This window comes from Belonocnema kinseyi, chromosome 3 (assembly GCF_010883055.1).
Source record: "Belonocnema kinseyi isolate 2016_QV_RU_SX_M_011 chromosome 3, B_treatae_v1, whole genome shotgun sequence".
In the NCBI taxonomy this organism is placed as follows: Eukaryota; Metazoa; Arthropoda; class Insecta; order Hymenoptera; family Cynipidae; genus Belonocnema; species Belonocnema kinseyi.
The window spans coordinates 133,161,847-133,182,247 of NC_046659.1; the positions used below are offsets into that span (position 1 = coordinate 133,161,847).

The 20,401-nt window shown below is 27.3% G+C and overlaps 1 protein-coding gene across 1 annotated transcript in view; it reads right to left on the reverse strand.

Moving 5' to 3' along the window:
• Positions 1 to 20,129, reverse strand: part of LOC117169513 — a 46,497-nt gene extending 26,368 nt beyond the window's left edge. The window contains exons 1-3 of the mRNA XM_033355929.1: positions 19,874 to 20,129; positions 17,434 to 17,551; positions 5,047 to 5,179 (exon numbers count right to left, since the gene is read on the reverse strand). Coding sequence (XP_033211820.1) covers positions 5,047 to 5,179; positions 17,434 to 17,551; positions 19,874 to 20,075 — 453 coding nt within the window. The 5' untranslated portion in view covers positions 20,076 to 20,129. The remainder of the gene's footprint in view (positions 1 to 5,046; positions 5,180 to 17,433; positions 17,552 to 19,873) is intronic.
• Between the last annotated feature and the right edge of the window lie 272 nt (positions 20,130 to 20,401).

Here is a 20,401-nt window from a genome sequence, read left to right on the forward strand (position 1 = left end):
ATTTTGAAGAATCCTTTTATTGTTATGCTTACAAAGAACTAGCAGTTTAAATTATTGAATTTTACAACTAGATAGTTAAACTACTTTGTTATAAATTCATTTTTCGTTTTGCTAAGAAATGATTATTTTAGTTGAAAATTCATCTCTTTGGTTGAAAAATCGTTTTTTAAAATTATGAATTAATTTTTTTAACTCAAAATAACTCCTGCCTGTTTCAAACTTTATCATTTTAGTGGGATATTTTCTCTGTGGTTCAAAAATAAATTATTTTGTTGAAAACTGATTTTTTAATCTAAAAATGTAACTATTCCACTTTTGGTTGAAAATTTATGTTATCAGGCATAATATTCTTCTAAGTAATTTTCACCTAGTTTAAACAGTTCAATTTTTAACGTAATTTTTAACGTAAATTCCGAATTAGGACAAAGAGGACCTCCGCTGGCAATGCTCGACACAGCGCTCTCGCTCAGTCAGCGACGTGAGGGAAAGTCGAGAAGAGAGGGTAAGACGAGCAGCTAGACCGCAATCAAATGAATATTACCTGACCAAACTATAAGGATTTCTGCCCAGGGAACAGTGGGAGGTATTTTGAATTTACTGTTCATAATCCACTACAGCCTACAATTCCTGAACGATTTTGATGTTTTTTTTTAAATACTCAGGATTATTTCTCACAAGACGTGATGCCCGATTTTTTAATTTCGCTATGTGGAATTTATTATTTAATTAAAAAGAAAGTCAAAATTGGTTATTCTACAAATTTTAATTTTTTTCTCCGAAGAAAAGTGTTCAGAGAAGTCGCTGTCTATCAGAATTATTGCAAATACACTCTAGAAATATAAATATTTTATTTAGTATTTCAGCCAATTCTTATAAACAATTAATATGAACAATTATTTTTATGTTGTACTTAACTTCGAAAAAAATTCATCTTGATAAAAAAGGCCTAAATCTCTCGTAGAAATTGTATTTAGAATATTTAATAACCATAAGTTAATATTCTAATAAAAAATTGAATTTTTGTATTTCAACAAACAACTCTAAAATTTGTTCTAAATTATAATGAATACCTTGAAAAATATATAAATTTTTGTATTATCAATAACAACATTGCAAACAAATTAAAAAATTAAGCTTTTCTTATTAGGATGAAATAATTTTTTCTTCCATATTATGTTGCAGCTATCTGATTATATTCAACCAAAAAATTTTGACATCTAATTTAATTAATAAATTAAAATATTATTGAAATATTGAATAATTAATTGTAAATTGTTTATAATAAAATTATTAGAAATACAAATATTTAATATTTCATATTTCTTCAGAATATTTATTATGACTAAGAAATAATTTGAAAGTCGTCTGATAAAATGGAAGAAATATTATATTTGTTTATTCGAATATTTATAGTAATGTTAATTGTCCCCTTATGATTTTTAATTATTCAAAACATAATTTCCACGAGATGTTTATTCATTTTACAAGATAAAGTTTTTTTTTGCTGTTTAGCACAGTATAAAAATAATATTCGTAAATGTCCAATTTGACGTTCTTTTTGTTTGAATAATAAATTTCACAAAACGAAGATAAAAACATGGTCGGCTGTAGTGAATTATAAACAGTAAATTCCCGATATCTTCCACTTCTTGCACCTTAAAAGCAATAAAAATAATTTATTTTAAAATGTTTACTGAAGTTGTAGACTATTATTGTTAGAAATTTGTTTCAAAATTAATTTTTAAGAGAAGCAATTTATCTCTATTTTATGCTTAAGAAAAGTTTAGTCAAAAGAATTCTAAGGAAAAATTTTAAAGACTGAAACCTTCTGATTTTTACAGAGGAATACAGTTTCCTCATTCTCAGTAATTTCAGTAGTAGAAAAAAAATTTCTCTTCTTTTAAGGAGATATAAAAAAAGGTTTAAGTTTAAAATTTTGAATTCGAAAAATTTAATAATTTATGTTAACTTTCGTATTATTTAAGATGAAAAATTTACCTGAGTATTAATTAGCCAAAGCAGTAAGAAGAAATTTTTTGCCGTTTTCGAGAAAATAAATTGGCTTGCAGAAAACACGATAAAGTTGAAGAAATTTGGTTTTTGCGTGGTAAAAGGAATTTTACAAATTATTATTAGCATAATTTTGGAAGATTATCAAAGGAAACTATATTTGTAAACATTTTGATCAATAAAAAGTAATTATTAAAGATTCAACTAGCTGAAAATGAGCGTTACTTCCTTAAATTAAGGTTTTTATTTTGATCTCTAATAGCTTAATGGAAAAGCAACTGTCCGGGAATCAGAAATTCTGTGGTTCGATCCCGAGCGGAGCGAAAAAAGAAAGATATTTTTTTGAAAAAAATATTTAATTTGAAATTTGAACAAAAATAATTTCCCATCTAGTCTGATTAAGATGTTAAGCATTTTCTGTTATTAAAGCTGATATAACAGATTTATTTCGAGGCAGTATTTTACTTTGAAATTCTCGAAAAAAACGATTTTTGTGAATTTTTGCTAAATTTATTATTGATGATGTTGATTTAAGGTTGATTAGGCTTGATAAATGCACTCCTAAAATATATTAAATTTGTTGGAAAATTTATTTCGTGCAGTTTTTACACAAAGAAAGGTCAGTCAAGGTCAACTCTTCAAAAAGTAGTTAGGTCCGCGCTGTTGTAAAAATTTTCAGAATGGGCGGTCCGGAACAAAAAAATTAAACAGTTTTAGATTCAGCATAACTCCAGTAGCCGGCTTAACTAATATTTATAATATACTTGCAAAAATAAAAAAATGGCGGCGAAAAAAACTAAAAAAGTAGGTTTTTTTTTCACAGTTTCTTGCAACAAAAATATTGTTAAAATTAATTTTTTCTAATAATCCTAGTGCAGCCGGTTGCTGGAATCATATTAAATCTAAAACTGTTAGATTTTTTTAAAGTGGAATACTGCCTAAAATAATTATATAAACCATTAACACCTTGCTAACAATTAGTATTATCTTTTTTGAGTAAGTTTCTAATTCTGATATCTCTAATAGCTTAATGGAAAAGCACCTGACTGTAAGTAATTTAAAAATTTCGGGGGGGGGGGGGCGTAAACCTCTGTACGCCTCCCTGGCTACGGCCTTGTGTGCATTTATTTACAAAATAAGCTTTTAAGAATTCGTGTCATTCGTAAATTTCTTTAGAATCAAGTTAGGAATCATTTGTGATTCTTTATTTGATGCAGTAGGAGAAATAAGTGTGTGGCTGAGGGGAAATAAGGGTGGGAAAGTAGGAGGAGTAAAGACACAGAATAGGACGGGAAGTAGGGGAAATAAATAGAAATAATGGGAGGGGACGTAGTGGAAGTGAATCGAATTTAGGGTAAGTAGGGGAATTAATGGGAGAGAATGTATGGAAAGTAAGGGAAATTAGGATAGAATAATTAAATTAGTAACAAAAAAGAAGGAAGTTAAAGTATGAAAAGTAATGGGAAATAAAGGGTTTGTTAAGTAGAAAAGGGAAGAAAATTAAAGGATATGACTGGAAATTAGTGGAAGTAAGTTAAGGGAAGGAAGTAAAAGTGTGGGAAGGGAGGGAAATATGAGTAGGGAATTTCAAGAAAGTGACTAAAAATGAGAGGTAAGGGAAAATTCGAGTAGAGAGTTAGAGGAAATAAAAAGAAATTAGAGAAAGTGGAGAAGGTTAAGGACTATAAATTGTGGAAAGTGTGAAAAATTAAGGTTGGAATGTAAGGAATGCAACCAAATGTAAGGGAAGTAGAACTATGGCAAGAAACGGGAAAATGAGGATAGAAAATTTAGGAGATTAAGGGAGGAAAAGTGAATGGAAATGAAGTCTGTCTAGGTAGAGGAAGTGACTGAAAATAAAATAAGAAAATGAGGGTGTGACGAAGTAAGCCAAGTGTATGGAAATAAGGTTTTGGGGAAATGGGGGAAGTAAGGGAAAATTCAGAGAGAGAAGAAAGTTTAAGTGAGAGGAAATAAGAATTAAAGTGAAAAAAGGAAGGATAAGTGCGAAAAGTGAAGAAATAATGGTAGAAAAAGTGAGGAGAGTGACGACAAATGAGGGAAGTGGCAGTATATAAAGTGAGGGAAAATAAACGTTGGTAAATTAGGGGGAATAAAGGAGGGGAATTTGAAGGAGTTAAGGTCTGTAGCAGTAGGCAAAAATAGGTTGTAAGGAAATAGATGAGCTGAGGGGAAATGACAAGAGGAGGAGTAGTGAATTTGATGGAAAATTAGGGCGATTAGGTAAGGCGAATGGAAAAGGAATGTAAGAAATTAGGGAAAAGAGGTTAGAGTAACAAGAAAAATAAACAAGAATGAAGAAAACTGAATTGTGCAAAGTAAGGGGGTATGAGGTTAATGAAGAAGGTAGAGTGTACAATGGGCAGTGAAAAGGAATTATGGGTAGGGAAGTATGCGAAATAAGGGAAAATGAGGTTGAGTAAGGAAGGAGGTGTAAAGGCTGTGGAATGGAACTAGAAGAATGAGGTATTAGCTTTAAAACCTTGTTAAGGAGAAGCAGTGGTGTAATGGAAAAGGAGAGAGGGAGGGAGGGTGAGTGAAAAGGAATTATAGGTAGGAAAGTATGGGAAATGAAGGAAAAGAAGGGTAAGTAGTGAAGGGAATGTGAGGGCTGGGGAATGAAACTGGGGGAATGAGTTACTAGCTGTGAAAGCTTGGAGAGGGGAAATAGAAGGGAAATGGAGGTGGAAGAAGCTGTGAAGACGGGGGGGGGGGGGGGGAGTAATGTGCAGGAAGGAAAGAATGGGTGGGAGATTTAAATCATTTGAATAACGTCTTAATAGACTACAAAGAAATTCATTTTTGCATGCGCGCGGCACCTGTTGTAAATAATTTTTTAATTTCTTATTTATAAATCTATTAAGATAAGATTTGGTGGTTAGGGACCAATTTTTTTTTAATTCTTCTGTTTTTTATACACGTCACTTGTGATAAATAGGAGGCTATAAAAGGATTAAGTCTGTATTTTATGGCAACTGTGTGACAAAAAATGTTGCGTAATAGGAAATATTTCACCTTTCCTCGTTCAGTCTGATAGAGCTGAACCAATTCACGAAAGTGTTTCTCTGCAGTGCTGCGAGTCACTTGTAAAATGTCCTCACATTCTTTTTTCACAGATGCGATGAAATTTTCGTGCTCTAACTTATTCCTGCAACTCATATTAAAAAAACACATTAGCAGAAACAAATTTCCTAAATAAATAATAATTTTTGGAAACCTTACTAGTCAAAATTAATGCGTTATCGTTATTTCCCTGAAATTTGTCAAAAGTTATCGGTACCGCAACTTTTTCAAACAAAAAAGTAACGCGTTTTCGTTACCAATAATTCAAAAAGAAACGAGATACCTTCGCGTTACTTTTTTTGATACAAATTTTTAATACATCATTTCAAATTTCCAAAAGCTATAAAAAGTATTATATTTTTTTATTTAAAGGAGTTTTAAAAAACTTAAAATTTAGATTTGAAGTTTCTAAATATTTATCATTCAAGTGGAACATCTTCAGTAGACTTAATTGACTATTTACATATTTTGTAGAAATTTTGTTTCCGGCGACGCGACGAGTATTTGTTTTTTTTAAATTCATTTTTTCCCTTAAGACTCTCAATTCTGATTGGAAATACATCCCTTAGGTTTGAAATTTAATTATTTTATAAAAAATTAATTTTTGTTATTGTTGAAAGTTATTCTGTTATGTATAACTATTTAAATATTTGGCATAAAATTTGTATTTTCTGGTAAAAAATTATTTTTGTTCTGGTATAAAATTAATCTTCTTTGTTGAAAATTCATTCTTTCTTGTTAAAAATATAACTACTTGGTGGAAGAATATATTTTTTTATGATTCACCTATTTTGTTAAAAGTCCAACTATTTAGTCGTAAATTAACTCTTTTTTAATGAATATTTTCGGATTAAAAGTTCAACTATTTTGTAAAAGGATTCTTCTATTTGGGTTTAAAATTATTAATTTTAAAATTAAATAAAGGAACTGAAAATTAAACAATTTATTAAGAAACTTTATCTATTAAGTTGAAAATTCGTTATTTTAAAAACAAAAATGGTTTTATCTGAAATTTGACTGTTTTATTCATGTTTGATCATTTACTCTTCATAATTTGTTTAAAAATTCGTCTTTGGTAGAAAATAATCTTCTTGGCTGAAAAATTAAAATTTCGATCAAAAATTGAAAAATTTTGTCAAAAGTTTGATTATTCTGCTGACAGTTCAAATAATTGATTTTGAATTAGTTTTAGGTTGAAAACTAATATTTGGGTTAAAAATTAAACTGTTTTGTAAATAATTTGTTCTTATTAGCTTGAAAGTGTAGCAATTTGGTGTAAAGTTGAACTATTTGTTTGAAAAACTGTTTGATTGAAAATTTATATATTTTAATAAAAATTCGTTTTGGGGAGAGAATTAATCTTCTAGGTTGAAAATTTAGCTTTTTTGCACGACATTCACTTTACTTGTAGAGAGTTTAATTATTTTGTGAAAAATCGAACTATTTCGAGTTTATCCCTTTAAGCAGAATTGGAACAGGAAGCGAGAGTCAAGAGGTCGAGTTTCCCCGATAGCTTTACGGATTTAGTCCACACTCTTCTACGATCTTTTGTTTTTATTTTATTTTTCTCAAGATATTTTATTTTTCACATCTGAGATTTCCATTCACATTTCTGCGTTTTATCTTCTCTGTTAAACAATTCTCTGCATTTTTATTCTCTTCGATCTCTCCATTTTCTATCATAAAATCTTTCGTGCCATATAAATCGGAATTGAAGATAAAATGCATGTGCTAAAAAATGAAGTAACTGCGATGACGTCATTTAAAAAAAATCCTAATACTAAACAAATATTGCCATAAGAGCACTTTAAAAAACGTGGTTCTTTGTCGATTGTGAATTCTCTTTCGTTTAAGCTCTTTGGGCTTTAACGAAGACATTCTGATAAAATAGTTTCGAATCTTCGTCATCTTTTCTAATTTCTTATGCTGCCTGGTGATTTTTGATTTTTATAAATGGCGGACCCATATTCGTGGACAAAAATTAGTAACAATGAAATTTTTTCGTTTTATTTCATTATAACTTTGAGTAAAACATAATTTTTTTTATTGCTATGAGCGTTTGATATGTTTTTAGTATCGATGATTACGAAAAATTTATCAAATTAGAAGATTTTCAAAATAGCCAATCCAATATGGCGGCTGAAATGAGAATTTTCATACATTGAATAGTTTGACGTGATTAAAGCACGTGTTGGGTATCAACATAAGGATTTTTGGGATGACTGATTACAAATTTCTCATTAGTTTAACTAAATTTCAAATTGGCGAATCCAAGATGGCGGATGACTTGAGAAATTTCGCACATTAAATCGTTTTACGTGATTAGAGCACGTTTTAAGTATCAAAATAATTATTTAAAAATAAAATCTTCACATTAAATATTGAGGCCGTTGGGGGAATGGAAAGGAAGGGGGGATAAAAATGGATGAAAAATTGATTTATGTCGATTTCTAGCGCAAGCTCATTTCTTAAAAAAAATCTTTACGCCAGTGAAGTTGTAGCTCATAAAAAAATGAGTAAGTTCTACAAACAAATTTTGAACATAACCTACAATTTTCCAATGAAAGCACGGAAAATCGTTTTTTCTTAGTTTTTATTTTCAAATTTTCATTTCCGTAAAAATCATTTTATTTTACAAAGACGTAATGAAAATATAGCTTTCATGTTTTGAATAATCACGACATTTTTATAATAAAAAAATGCATAGATGTTTATATTTTTTGGTCTAGAGCACGTTTTTTTAAAAATATTTGCTGATCAATCGTCATTATCTTGAAATTTTTTAAAAATAATGAGAAATTCGTAATCAGAGTAGCCAAAAAAACCCTCATTTTGATACCTACCACGTGTTATATTTACGTAGAACTAATTATTGTGTAATAATTTCGATTTCATCCAACATTTTGGATTCGCCATTTTGATATTTTGTAATACTTATAAGAAATTCGTAACCAGTGTCCCCGAAAAGCCTTATTTTAATACTTACCGCATGCTATATTCACGTAAAACTATTGAACGTGTGAAAATTCTGATTTCATTCGCCATATTGGATTCGCGATTTTAAAACTTTTCGAAAAAATGAGAAATTCGTAATCAGTGTCCCTGAAAACCCTTCTTTTGATAACCGCTACGTGCTATATTCACGTGAAACTATTTATTGTGTGAAAATTCTCATTTCGTCCGCCATTTTGGATTCGAGATCTTAATGTTTTGTAAAATTTATGAGAAACTCGTGATCAGTGTCACCGAAAATCCTTATTTTGATACCCACCACGTGCTATATTCACGTGAAACTATTTATTGTGTGAAAATTCCTATTTCATCTGCCATATTGGATTCGCCATTTTGAAATTTTGTAAAACTTATCAGAAATTCGTAACCAGTGTCTCCGGAAACTCTTATTTTTAAACCCAACATGTGCTATATTAACGTGAAACTATTTAATGTGTGAAAATTCTCATTTTATCCGCCATCTTGGATTCGCCATCTTGAAATTTTGTAAAAAAATGGGAAATTTGTAATAAGTTTCCTCGAAAATCCCTATTTTGATACCGACCACGTGCTATATTTACGGAAAACTATTTAATGTGTAAAAATTTGTACTTCAGCCGCCATATTGGATTCGCCATTTTGGAATTCTTCTAATTCTATAAATTTTCTGTAATCAGCAATACTAAAAACATATAATAAGCATATAGAACTTCTTTGAATAAGCAAGTTTTCAATTCACATTTTTTTCGTATATTGCCTAGTTTGACCGGAAATGGAATTTTTAATTTTTATGAACATCTTTGACGATTCAAAAGAAAAATAAACATCTTGTGAAACAATGGTTTACACAATTTTTAAAAATCTTTTTAAGCTGAACAATTTTTCTTTCTAAAATATTTTGTTATATTTCGTATAGTTTCAATAAAAAATAAAATTTTTGATTTTCAAAAACATTTTTTACGATTAAAACGAAAATATGCGTATTTTCAAAACAAAAAAAAGGAATTCCGACAAGATTTTTTCATCTTTTTAAGATAAACAATTTTGATTATAAACATTTTTTCATCTATCGTAAAGTTTTGGTGGAAAATGCAATTTTCCTTTTTTTAAAAATATTTTTAATGGCAAAAACCATATTATTTAAATAATATTTTTGATCCTTCAGAATAATAATTTATTTTATGTCATATACACTTCATTTATTTTACTACATGGTTCTGTATTTTGAAATTTTGGGAGTTCACTAATTTCGATCCTTTATAATTTTTGTTTAGAATAAATTTCGCTAAGTATATAATTTCGAGAATTTATTAATTTAGGCACTTAATATTTCTAAACTTTTCTAGTTTCCCAAAGTTATATTTTCGGGAATTTTCAGTTTTCGCAAAAATATTCTCTTTCTCTGATTATATTTTAGTTATATTTCTGCTAATTTATTTCACCTTAACTGACAAAAATGTTATTTTTAATACAATATTTAAATGTTATAGCAAATGAAAATTTTATTTGCATACATTCCGTGAAAAATGATTGAAAATATTATTTGAGAAATTGGAAAAAAGAAATTTTTTATACGCTGTCGTCTGTATAAAAGACAGTTTGGTAAGATTTAATCCAAATATATGATAGCATAAGAAAAATTTATAGGATCGTTGTTCCCGATCTAAGAAGAATTTTTTCTTCTTGTTATTTTACATAGCCTTCATTAAATTTAGCGACACTATCTTTAAGAAATAAATTGGCCATTTTAATGTTCGTATATTCTTGGTAAAGTGTTAGTCGATCCGGTTTCACCATTTATTTCTCACCGGATCTGTTTCTTGACGCATGATATTGCAAGTCTCTTGCCTCGAGCTTTACGTGTTCCGAAACAATAATTTTGGATAAAAATTTATCTTTTTTGGTCGCCCCTACTTTTTTTATAGAGAAGATACTATAGGTCAACTAAATTTTTAAAGAATAAAATTGCCGAGACGACCCAGTGGGCACAAAATTTTGCGACGTCTTTACGACATCGTTAACGACATGGAAATAGAATGTCGTAAAGTTGTCATAAATATGTCGTAAAGATGTCGCAAAGACGTCGTTAAACTTTGTGCCTACTGGGTGACTAAAGAGTCCCAAAAAATAAACTTCCCGATACTGTCAAACTCCCGGAAAAGATAATATTTGAAATAGGAAATTCCCAATTACATAAACCTTTCTGAATTAAAAAGACTCTGGATATTAAAATTCCAAAGCAGTTTATAATCTTTCCGATTTGGAAAATTCTCGAATATAAAAACGGTCAAAAATATAAAATTGCCGAAATATAAAAATCCTGACTTTAAAATTCCTAAATAATAAAATTTTTGAACAGTTTATAATATTATCGAATCGGAAAAATTCCAAATAATGAAATTTCCGACAGTTTAAAATATTGTCGAATTTGAAAATTCCGAATAATTAAATTATCGACAGAAAATGGCCGAATTATAACCCAGTGGGCATTCAATTTGGCGACGTCTTTATGACATCGTCACGACATCTTGACGACATCGTTACGACATCTTGAAGACATAGTTATGACATCGTTACGATATCTTTGGGCATCCTATGTCCATGTCGTTTCGGTATTTTTGCGATATCGTAAAGACCTTGTCAGGTCATACGACTTATTTACGATATTGTAAAGAAGCCTAAGCGACATAGACATAGGATGTCGAACTTTTTGCCGAATAGGAAATTAGCCGAACTAAAAAATTCAGGAATTGAAGCATATAAAAATGGGGGTTCATTAAATATTATTTATTGAAAATAAATAACATAAAATTTTCAGCAAACTGGTTGACATTTTAATCAAAGAAATAAATTTTTAACTAAAATGATTAATCCTAAAACAAACAAATAAAAATGTTGTAAGAAAGTGCTTCAGCTTTGCAACAAGGAGTTGAATCTTCACAAAAAAGATAAATTATAAACAAAAATTTAAATTGCTGATTTTTCAGAAAGGAAAGAATAGAATTTAATAAAAGAACAGTTTTATCAAATCACAAAATACAAATTTTTAAGAAAATAGTTGAATATTTATTCAAATTAATTCATTTCCCCTTAAGGTAGTTGTCGTACCAAAAGTCAGTTATCTTAAAAATAGTTTTTCTATTATTTTAGGAACCAAAATATTATAAATTATGTCATTTCAAATAAAAAATATTATTCGTATGAGAAATTTAAAAATTCGCAAATTCTTACCAATTTTTGAAGAATAATTTTATTTTAATAAATGACTGCTTATTTTTTCAGGAAAACGTGATCTACAGCTCTACTGTTTCCAGGTTTGAAAATTACTAAATTCTAAAATATAATTATTATTTTAAAAACAGTTTTAAGAAGTTCTTCTAACGATTAACAGCTATAGAAGAAGCCATAGGAGCCATATAAAAATTTAATTTAAAAATTGGAAAGAGTACAGTCGCAAAATATATGTTTCAGGATTAATGCATTAATCAGGCATTTGTCTATAGAAAAATTGGTTCTTTTTCTATTGCAATTTTTTTAATTAGGATATCGAAAAAAGTTTTGTTCATCGACAGATGACCGCGAATAATGTATTTGTTTTTTAAATTTAAAAATTTTTAATTTTATTAACTCATCATGAATGTTGCCGAATTTCTTATGAAGATGTAAATTAAAAGTCTGACAATTGAACAAAACAGAATTTTTCCGTCGACTGATGCCCGACTTATGCATTTTTAAAATAAATTTGTTTTAAGAAATCACAAAATTGATATAAAAATTATAAATTTTGCTAAAGTTTATCACAAATTTCCTAATTAAAAAAAAATTTCGAATTACTTTCGAATACTTTTGATACCTTTTCAAATTTCGTTTAATAATTATTTTTTAAATGAAACGCCATAAAAATGTTTTCCAGGAATCTTAAGAATAATCTTTCATCTTTCGAAGCATTCCAAAATTCTTAAAAACCTTCGACTTTTTTTCGAAATATTTGCAAATCTACCTTTTAATCTTCCAGATTCTGCTCGGACAATTTTAGAAATCTTTTGAAATGCTGTTTTTTCAAAACATGTCCTTTTTTTATCCATTTATCAATAAAACTTAGGTAATACTTAATTATTGTGAAAAAATTTCCTATTAGAGTGCGGTGGATAATTGATCAGAGTTGAAAAATTAATTTCTTCATTAATTTATTATCATTGTTAATGATACTTAATTTGATTAATGCTGGAAAGTTGCGGTTTTTTTCTGAAATTTTTAACTTTTTGTCCACTTTGTACTTAGTCAGGTAATAATCTAAGAAATCTAAAGAAACTTAATTGCTTAAACAAATTATTATTGCTTGAAACTATCTTCTGCGATGTTAATGTCAGGTAGTTGCGGTGTTTTTTGTAAAATTTAAATTTTTTGCAACTATTTTCTCTTAAATCAGTGCAAGAAAATTGCTGTTTAAAAAAAATCAATTTTGCTTTGTCTTTTTATTTATGAAAAAGTAATGAATAAACTTCACAAAGAATCATATTTTCAACAATCTCTTTCTTTTTTGTGTATATATTCTTTTGAAATAAAATGGATATTTGAAGGATTCGTAAGATTGGGGGGGGGGGGGGGGGGGGGGGGGGGGGGCTGATAATGAAATATCTGCAGTACCAAATTTTTCTATTACGCTTTGTAAGAAAATGTTGCTTGTTTTTCCATTTGCTTGATATTTAAATCTCTTATAAATACAGAGCAACCCGGAGATAGCGCTTCCAGAGGGTTTCCGAAGTGTTCACTCAGGCGTGACCAAAAACAGGGAGATAAGCAGAAGAGGAAAAAAACAGGAGAAAGTCGGAATAGTTCGCAGTCCCCTGATTTAGGTCCACCTTTAACCCCACAAACGGCACTAAATCGCGGTGTCAATATATTCAAAAAAGGAGGCTTTCAATTTTTAGAATATTTTTTTTTCTCTCCAAGGGTCTTAGACTAAGTTTAATACTTTTTATAGAACACATTGTTTCCGTTCAGCAAACATAACGGTGCGTATTATCTTCCCATATAATTCATCCTCCCATGCGTAAATTTTCTTGCGAAGCTATAATTAAATTTGAGATAACGAGGTACGAGACTCAGAATGATAGTGAATTACCCGATATTGTCAACTTAAGTATCAGATTTATTATAACAGGCTCGGGTCTATTTACATAGCACTTCAAATACGCTGTACAAATTTTCTTGGGGAATTTCCCCAAAATTGCGTTGAGGCTAATTTCCACACATTTTTGAGAATCACCCTCAAAGTTTTCATCAGGAAAAATTCCCTAAACATTCTTGTGGAATAATAACAAAAAATTATTGAATTAACTCTAACATTTCATGGGGAAAATTCCTCATTATATTGCGTAATAATTATTGATCTTTTGGGAATTTTCCCGAACTTTAAATAGGAAAAATTCCCCAACATTTGTCGAATATAGTTTTTTGAAAATGCTCACTATTTATGGAAATTTCCGTACAATTTTTTAAGATATAAAACAAAATTTGTTAAATTTTTCCCAAGATTTTATCCTATGCTTAAAACTTCGGGACTTTATGTTGGTGAAATTCGCAAGCATTTGTAGAATATTAATAAAAAAGCAAGTTCAGCTTGACCTTATCAATGAAAGAAACCTGTTATTTCCATTATTTTTGTAAAAATTTTATTTTTCATACAAAGTTATCAAATTAGTAATTATTTATTTGAAATCTTGGAAGTGACTAAAATTAATAAATGTTCAATGAAGAAAATGTGTGTAATTATTCTAAATATTGTTCCAGTTTATCAAATATTTTTGGGCAACATATATTGCTTACCATACGTTAATAAACATTTTTAAAAAATTTAACCATTAGTGGAAAATCAAACAATACTTCTGGAACAATTCTCTACATTTAGGGGGGATCTCTCAAATCCCAAAATTGTAGGGAATATTTTAAAACTTCCGTATAGATGGGATTAAGTTTAGGGAAATATCCCCAAAACTGGTTGTAATCATCTAATTTCCTGAATTTTAGGGAGTTTTCCTCAATTTTTCAGTTAATTATAAGGCCTTTTAGGAAAATTTCCTCAACTTTTGTCGGCATCTTTACGACATCGTTACGACATCTTTACGACATCCTATGTCCATGTTTTTTCGGTGTCTTTGCGATATCGTAAAGACATCGTCAGATCGTACGACTTATGTATGATACTGTAAAGACACCTTAACGACATGGACATAGGAAGTCGTAAAGTTGTCGTAAAGATGTCGTAACGATGTGGTAAAGACGTCACCAAACTTTATGTCCACTGGGTATTTTCATGGGGATTTCAAAATTCGAAAACTCTTAGAGGTCACCTATAAATTCCTTTGCCATTTTGAGGGAGGGGTGGGGTCACACAAAAACTGCGATTGGAAACACTTTAGGGGGGGGGGGGGGCTTCAGTAAAAAAATATAGGAGCTTAGGTAATGTTAAGTGCGTTTCCTGATGAAAAATTTAAAGAAATTTTGCAATGTTTTCCATATTCCCTTTTTCCTCCATTTTTAAAAAGAATTTCTGTTTTTTCCGTTTTCAATAAATTTTCCATTTTTATCGACTTTTCTTTAAAATTTGTGTAGAAAATATTCTTTTTTAACTTATCTTTTTTGATCGAAAATTTAACCACTTGGTTACAAATAGAACTACTTTGTTAAAAAATCATCTTGTTGGTTGTCAATTCATCTGTTTGGCTGAAAATTTAACTTTTTCGTTGAAAACTCGTTTATTTTTTGGTGGAAGATTACCTTTTTGAAAAAAAAGAAAATATTACATTTCTAGTTAAAAATCTACCTTCGTGAGTCAAAAACTAAGCTGTTTGTTTAAAATGTTTTTATCTGAATGCTAACTATTTTTTTTAAAAACTGTAATTTTTTTCGATGCATAAAATTTTTTTATATTTATATTCAAATCCTTTTTTTTTTGAAAGATCACCAATTACACTTCACGTTGCAAATTCATATTTTCGTTGGAAAATTTAAATAGCTGGTTTAAAGTTGAACTGCTTTGTTAAAAATAATTTTTTTTTGTAAAAATTAAGCATTTTAGCTAAAAATTGATCTTCATCATGGAAAAATTAAATACTTAGTAAAAAATGTTTCTTTCATTTCATTAAAAATTGAGTTTTTAAACTGAAAATGCAACCATTTCATGCTTTGTTAGAAACTAATTTTTCGAAGTTTGAAATTAAGCTATGTTAGCAGAAAATGTAACCATTTGGTCAAAACTAAAAGTGTGAATTTGAACCCTTTACTACTTAGCAGAGAATCAAGTTTTTTGTGAGAAATTATTTTATTTATTTGGAAATTCGTCCTTTGGGGTAAACAATTCTTTTTTATTTTTATAAAATATATTTTTTCCCTTTAGATAAACTATTTTGTTAAACATTCCTCTTTTTGGTTCAATTTTACTGGCAGAACATTTAAAAAAAAAATTAATTTCGTTAATAATAATTAAACTGTTTATTTGATAACCTAACCCTCTGGTAGATATTTAAAAAAAATTAATTATAATAATTCAAAGTGCAACCATTACATTTTTTGTTGAAATATTGTCTTTCTTAGTTGAAAATTTAACTTTTATGATAGAAAATTTAATTACTTTATTAGAAAATGTATCTATTCGGTTAAAAATAAAATACTTATTAACTAGTTATTTGAAAATTAATTTTTGAAGTTGAAAATTTAACTATTCCATTTTCTATGGAATATTCTTTTTTCAAAAATGAGATATTTTTAAGTTAAAAAAAAGTGAACTACGGGGTTGAAAATGTATAATTTTTTGAGAAAATTTTACTTTTTCATCAGAACCTTTTTGTTTGTTAAAAAATCGTCTTTTTGTAAAAAAATGTATCTTCATGGTTAAAAAATCACCTGTTTGATTCAAACTCTTTTGTTGACAACTACTATTTGGTTGAAAATCTTGTATTCTTTATTTAAAATTCCTTTTATTTTTGAAAATTAATCTTTTTGGATTTAAAAATAAAAAATTTCCAAACATTTTTATTTTTATTTTAAAAACTCAAATCTTTTTTTGAAAATTTCTTTCTGTTTAAAAGTTATTATTCTTTATTTTAATTTATTCTTGTATATTTAAAATTGCGCTTTTTGGTAAAAAATTCAATAATTTTGTTAAAATCGAAATTTTTTTTTGTAATTTGTTGTTCATCGAAAGTTTAACTTTTTTGTTAAAAAATCGTCGTTTGGGTAAAAATGAATGTTCTTTGATAAAAAATCCTCTTTTTATATTGAAAATTAAGCTGTTTCGTTAGAAATTCAACTGTTCTGTTGAAAGTTGAATTATTTTGTTAAAAATTCAAATGCTTTATTTTTTTTTTGCTGAACGTTTAATTTTTTTTTTTTTGAAAATTCGTCTTTGGTAAAAGGTAACACTTTTTGGTTAAAAAGTGCATCCTTTCACGTTAAAATTTTAGCTATTTTGTTAAAAATTTCATAATTTTGTTAATGCTATCTTTTTGGTTGAAAGTTCAAACTTTTATTCAAAAGTTCATCGTTTTTCTTAAAAAATCATCTTTTGCTACACAATTAATATTCTTGTTTGAAAATTCATCCTTGTATGTTAAAAATTTATCTATTTCGTTAGAAATTAAACTATTTTGTTAAAAATTCTGCTGCAAATTCAACTAGTTTCTTAATATCATATTTTTCTTAAAAATCGTAACTGTTTTGTTGAAAAATCGTTTTCTGGTAAAAGTAAATCTACTTGTTTGAAAATTTATTTTCATATGATAGAAACTTAGCTATTTATTTAAAAATTTCCAATATCTTGTTAAAGTTTAATTATTTGGCGAAGAATTAAACTTTTTTATTTATTAAAGTCGTCTTTTTTGGTTAAATGTTTAACTATTTTATTAAGAAATCCTCTTTTGGTAAAAAGTTAATCTTTATAGTTAAAAATTCATCTTTTTTTTTTGAAAATTGATCTATTTGCTTATGAGTTCCACTATTTTGTTAAAATCAGTTTTTGTTAAAAAATTTTACTGTTTTGTTGAAAAATCAATTTTTTGTAAAAAATTAATTTTCATGGTAGAAGTCTCATCTTTCAATGTTAAAAAGTGATCTATTAGGTCAGAAGTTCAACTATTTTGTTTAAAGTTTAATTTTTTTTTTTGAAATTCGTCATAGGTGACATAATTCGTGGAGATTTTCTTTAGATATTTTATATTTTTTCTCCGGTGTTTATTGAAATAAAAGACAATTTAATTTTTTTAATCTAAGTTATTTTTGTAACTTTAGGAATATAAATAAGCTTTATCTTGAAATAAAAAATATTTCTATTTGCACGAGGGAACTTACGTCCTCTTTTGTTGCATAAAGGCTTTTTTCCAATGATCACTCTCACTAATGGCCTTCATTAATCTCGAAGCAAGTTCCGCTCTTGACTTAGCACTTTCCTCATCCAATTTCCGGTAATCTGTCGTGTCAGGAATTAGCTTATTAAAAACTTAAAAAAAGATGAATAGAAATGTTAAAATGATTGAAAAATCCCGAAAAGTGAAATTTAAGATCCGGGAAAAGTGGCGAAGAAATTATTCCAAACAAAAAATTCCCTAGTAAAGAAATTCCCAACAATTTAGGATATTACCGAAAGTAAAAATTTTGAATAATAAAAAATTTGGCATTATTTGATTAAATTAACTATATTTATTTAACTCGTTATTTTTATATGAAATAAGTTTTAAATTAATCAGATTAGCAAATTTTTCCGTGTCTGTCATTTTATAGTTTTGGATGTTTCATTATTTATACAATTTTATTTTAAAAAATTTTCTTCATCATCAATTTAGTAACTTAATATTTCCGAAAAAGTAATTTTATTTTATCATAAAATTTCGTTCTAAATATTCATAACATTATAAATAAAAGAAACAATTTTAGTTTTTATTGTTTTATGAAAACTTTGAATTAATTCAAAAGATACATAGAAATTTTATAATGATCTGAACATAACTTAAATAATGGTTGAAAATATAAAAAAAAGATTTTTAAGAATTTAAAAAACTTTATAGAAATAACAAATTTCCTTTAGATTCTTGGGAAAATTTTCAATGATTTTTTAATTTTAAAAATCAATCATAGGATTGTCGAAAAAATTCAAATGTTCGAAACTTTTTAAAACATTCGAATATAATTTTAAATATTTAAAAAATAATGTTTTCAAGAAAATTGAAGAATTAGAGCATTTTCTGATATTTAAGAAATTTAAGAATTTAAGAATTAAAAAAAAAGTTTCAATAAAAATTTTAAAAGGTTTCAAAAAAGTAAAAAATTGTACATTTTGGAAGATTAAAATATAAAATTTTAAAAGTTTGGAAGAATTTTGAAATTTTTCAAGAAAATATATGAATTTTCTTTCGATTCCTGAAAAAATTAATTTTTCTCATTTGAATTTTTTTTTTAAATTTCAGAAAAAATTATCGTAAGCTTAAGTGGTCTTTGGAAGTTTTAAAAAGATTAAGAAGTAATTTTAAACTTTCCATGCTTTCAAACAATCTAAAACAAAATGTAGATTTATAAAGATTTCAAACAAAACTTCAGATGCTTTTTCGTGATTTTGAAAAGTTTTAAAAGAAGAAACGAATTTTATTAAGATTCTGGGAATGCTGAAAAATGTTTTTTGATTAAAAAAAAATTAATTTCCAAATAAAATAAAAAATATTTGAAGAAATGAAACAAAAAATCTTGAAATTTTCAGAAAATTTGTTTAATTATAATTTTCTTTATTTAAGAAAAAAAATCTGAATAGTTTTAAGAGATATTTGGAAATTTTGTAAAAGTCTTAAAAATATTTTTCATTTAAAAAGATGATATATAATTTTAAAACATTTGATTAATTTTGATAGGCTTCTAGAAGTCAAACAACTTTTCTCAATATTCTTGCGGAAAATTTGCGTGTTTTTTATTTTGTTTAAAAATTAATTTTTAAGAAGTTAACAAGAAAATTTCTAAGCAAATCTAAATGATCGTAAGTCAATTTTGTTTTATTTCAAAAAATTCTTTAAAATCAATCTGTTTTTGTCTGCAGCTTTGATCACTTGGTTATAAGTTGAACTGGTTCACAAGAAAATTAATTTTTTGGGTAGAAATATAATCTTCTCAGTGCAAAATTCGTGTAGTTGATTAGAAATTAACCGGTTTTTCAAAAAATTATAATTTTTACAATTTATATATGTTTATTTTAAAAATCAATTTTTTTAGAAAACACGTCCCTTTCAGTACACAATTTATCTTTTATATTATTAAAAATGTGACTGGTAGAGAATTCATCGTTTTTGGTTGAAAATTAATTTAGTTTTTGAAATTTTGATTGGAGATATCTTCAATTTTCAAAAATCTCTTTGAATTAACATAAGAATCTAAAAAAATTTCAATCATAATATAAAATAAAAATAGCTAAATAAACTCAAATAAAATATATGTAGTTATTTTAAATTTTTATTTTGTCTTAAAAATTTGTTTTGCTCAAATCGAAGAACAGTATGCCTATACATTACGCCATTTCTGTTGCTAATATTATAAACTAACCTTAATTTTATTATTTACAATTTTTTTAATGCTAGGAACTCTGTAGCTTTGGAAAATTTTTTCCCCGAGATTTATTATTTGGGCCCCAATTTCTATTTTCAGCAAAAAGATTTGTCTAACGTTAATTAAAAATCTGAATTTTTTGTTTAAATAGTTACTCTCAGCGTAAGGTTTAACTGACATTTTTTTAAAATTAGCATTCGAAACTTACCGTGAGATTCAAGTCTTAGTAAATTAATTTCGTCTTCCCTATCTTGCTGGGTTTGCAAATTTATTTGAAACGCGTTCTCCAGCTGCATAAATTTATTTCTAACATCACAAAAACTACTATGTAATTTTTCCAATTCTTGTTCTCTTTCTTGAAGTCGATTTGCCAAATGTTGCGAGTAAGGATCCATTTTTATTGGAATCATTTGGATTTAGTAAACAAATTATTTAAGTGAATTAATCTAGGACTTTATTTAGTATCTGTCAAAATGACACTTAATATTTTCTTCGACTATGTATTTTCAAGTTTTCTTTTGTTTTTAATTTTATAATTTCACTAAAATTTAAATCAAATAGCAACAGCAATTGTGCGCTAGGTACTCCTGTATTTTTAGGTTTATGGAGAAAAATAATCTTTAATAAAAAATACAAATTTTAATTAACTATTTGGTTTTAGGTGATTCAAATAAAACAGTTTATTTTTAACGAAATAGTTGAGTTCTTGAACAAAAAATAATAACTGAAAAAAGGG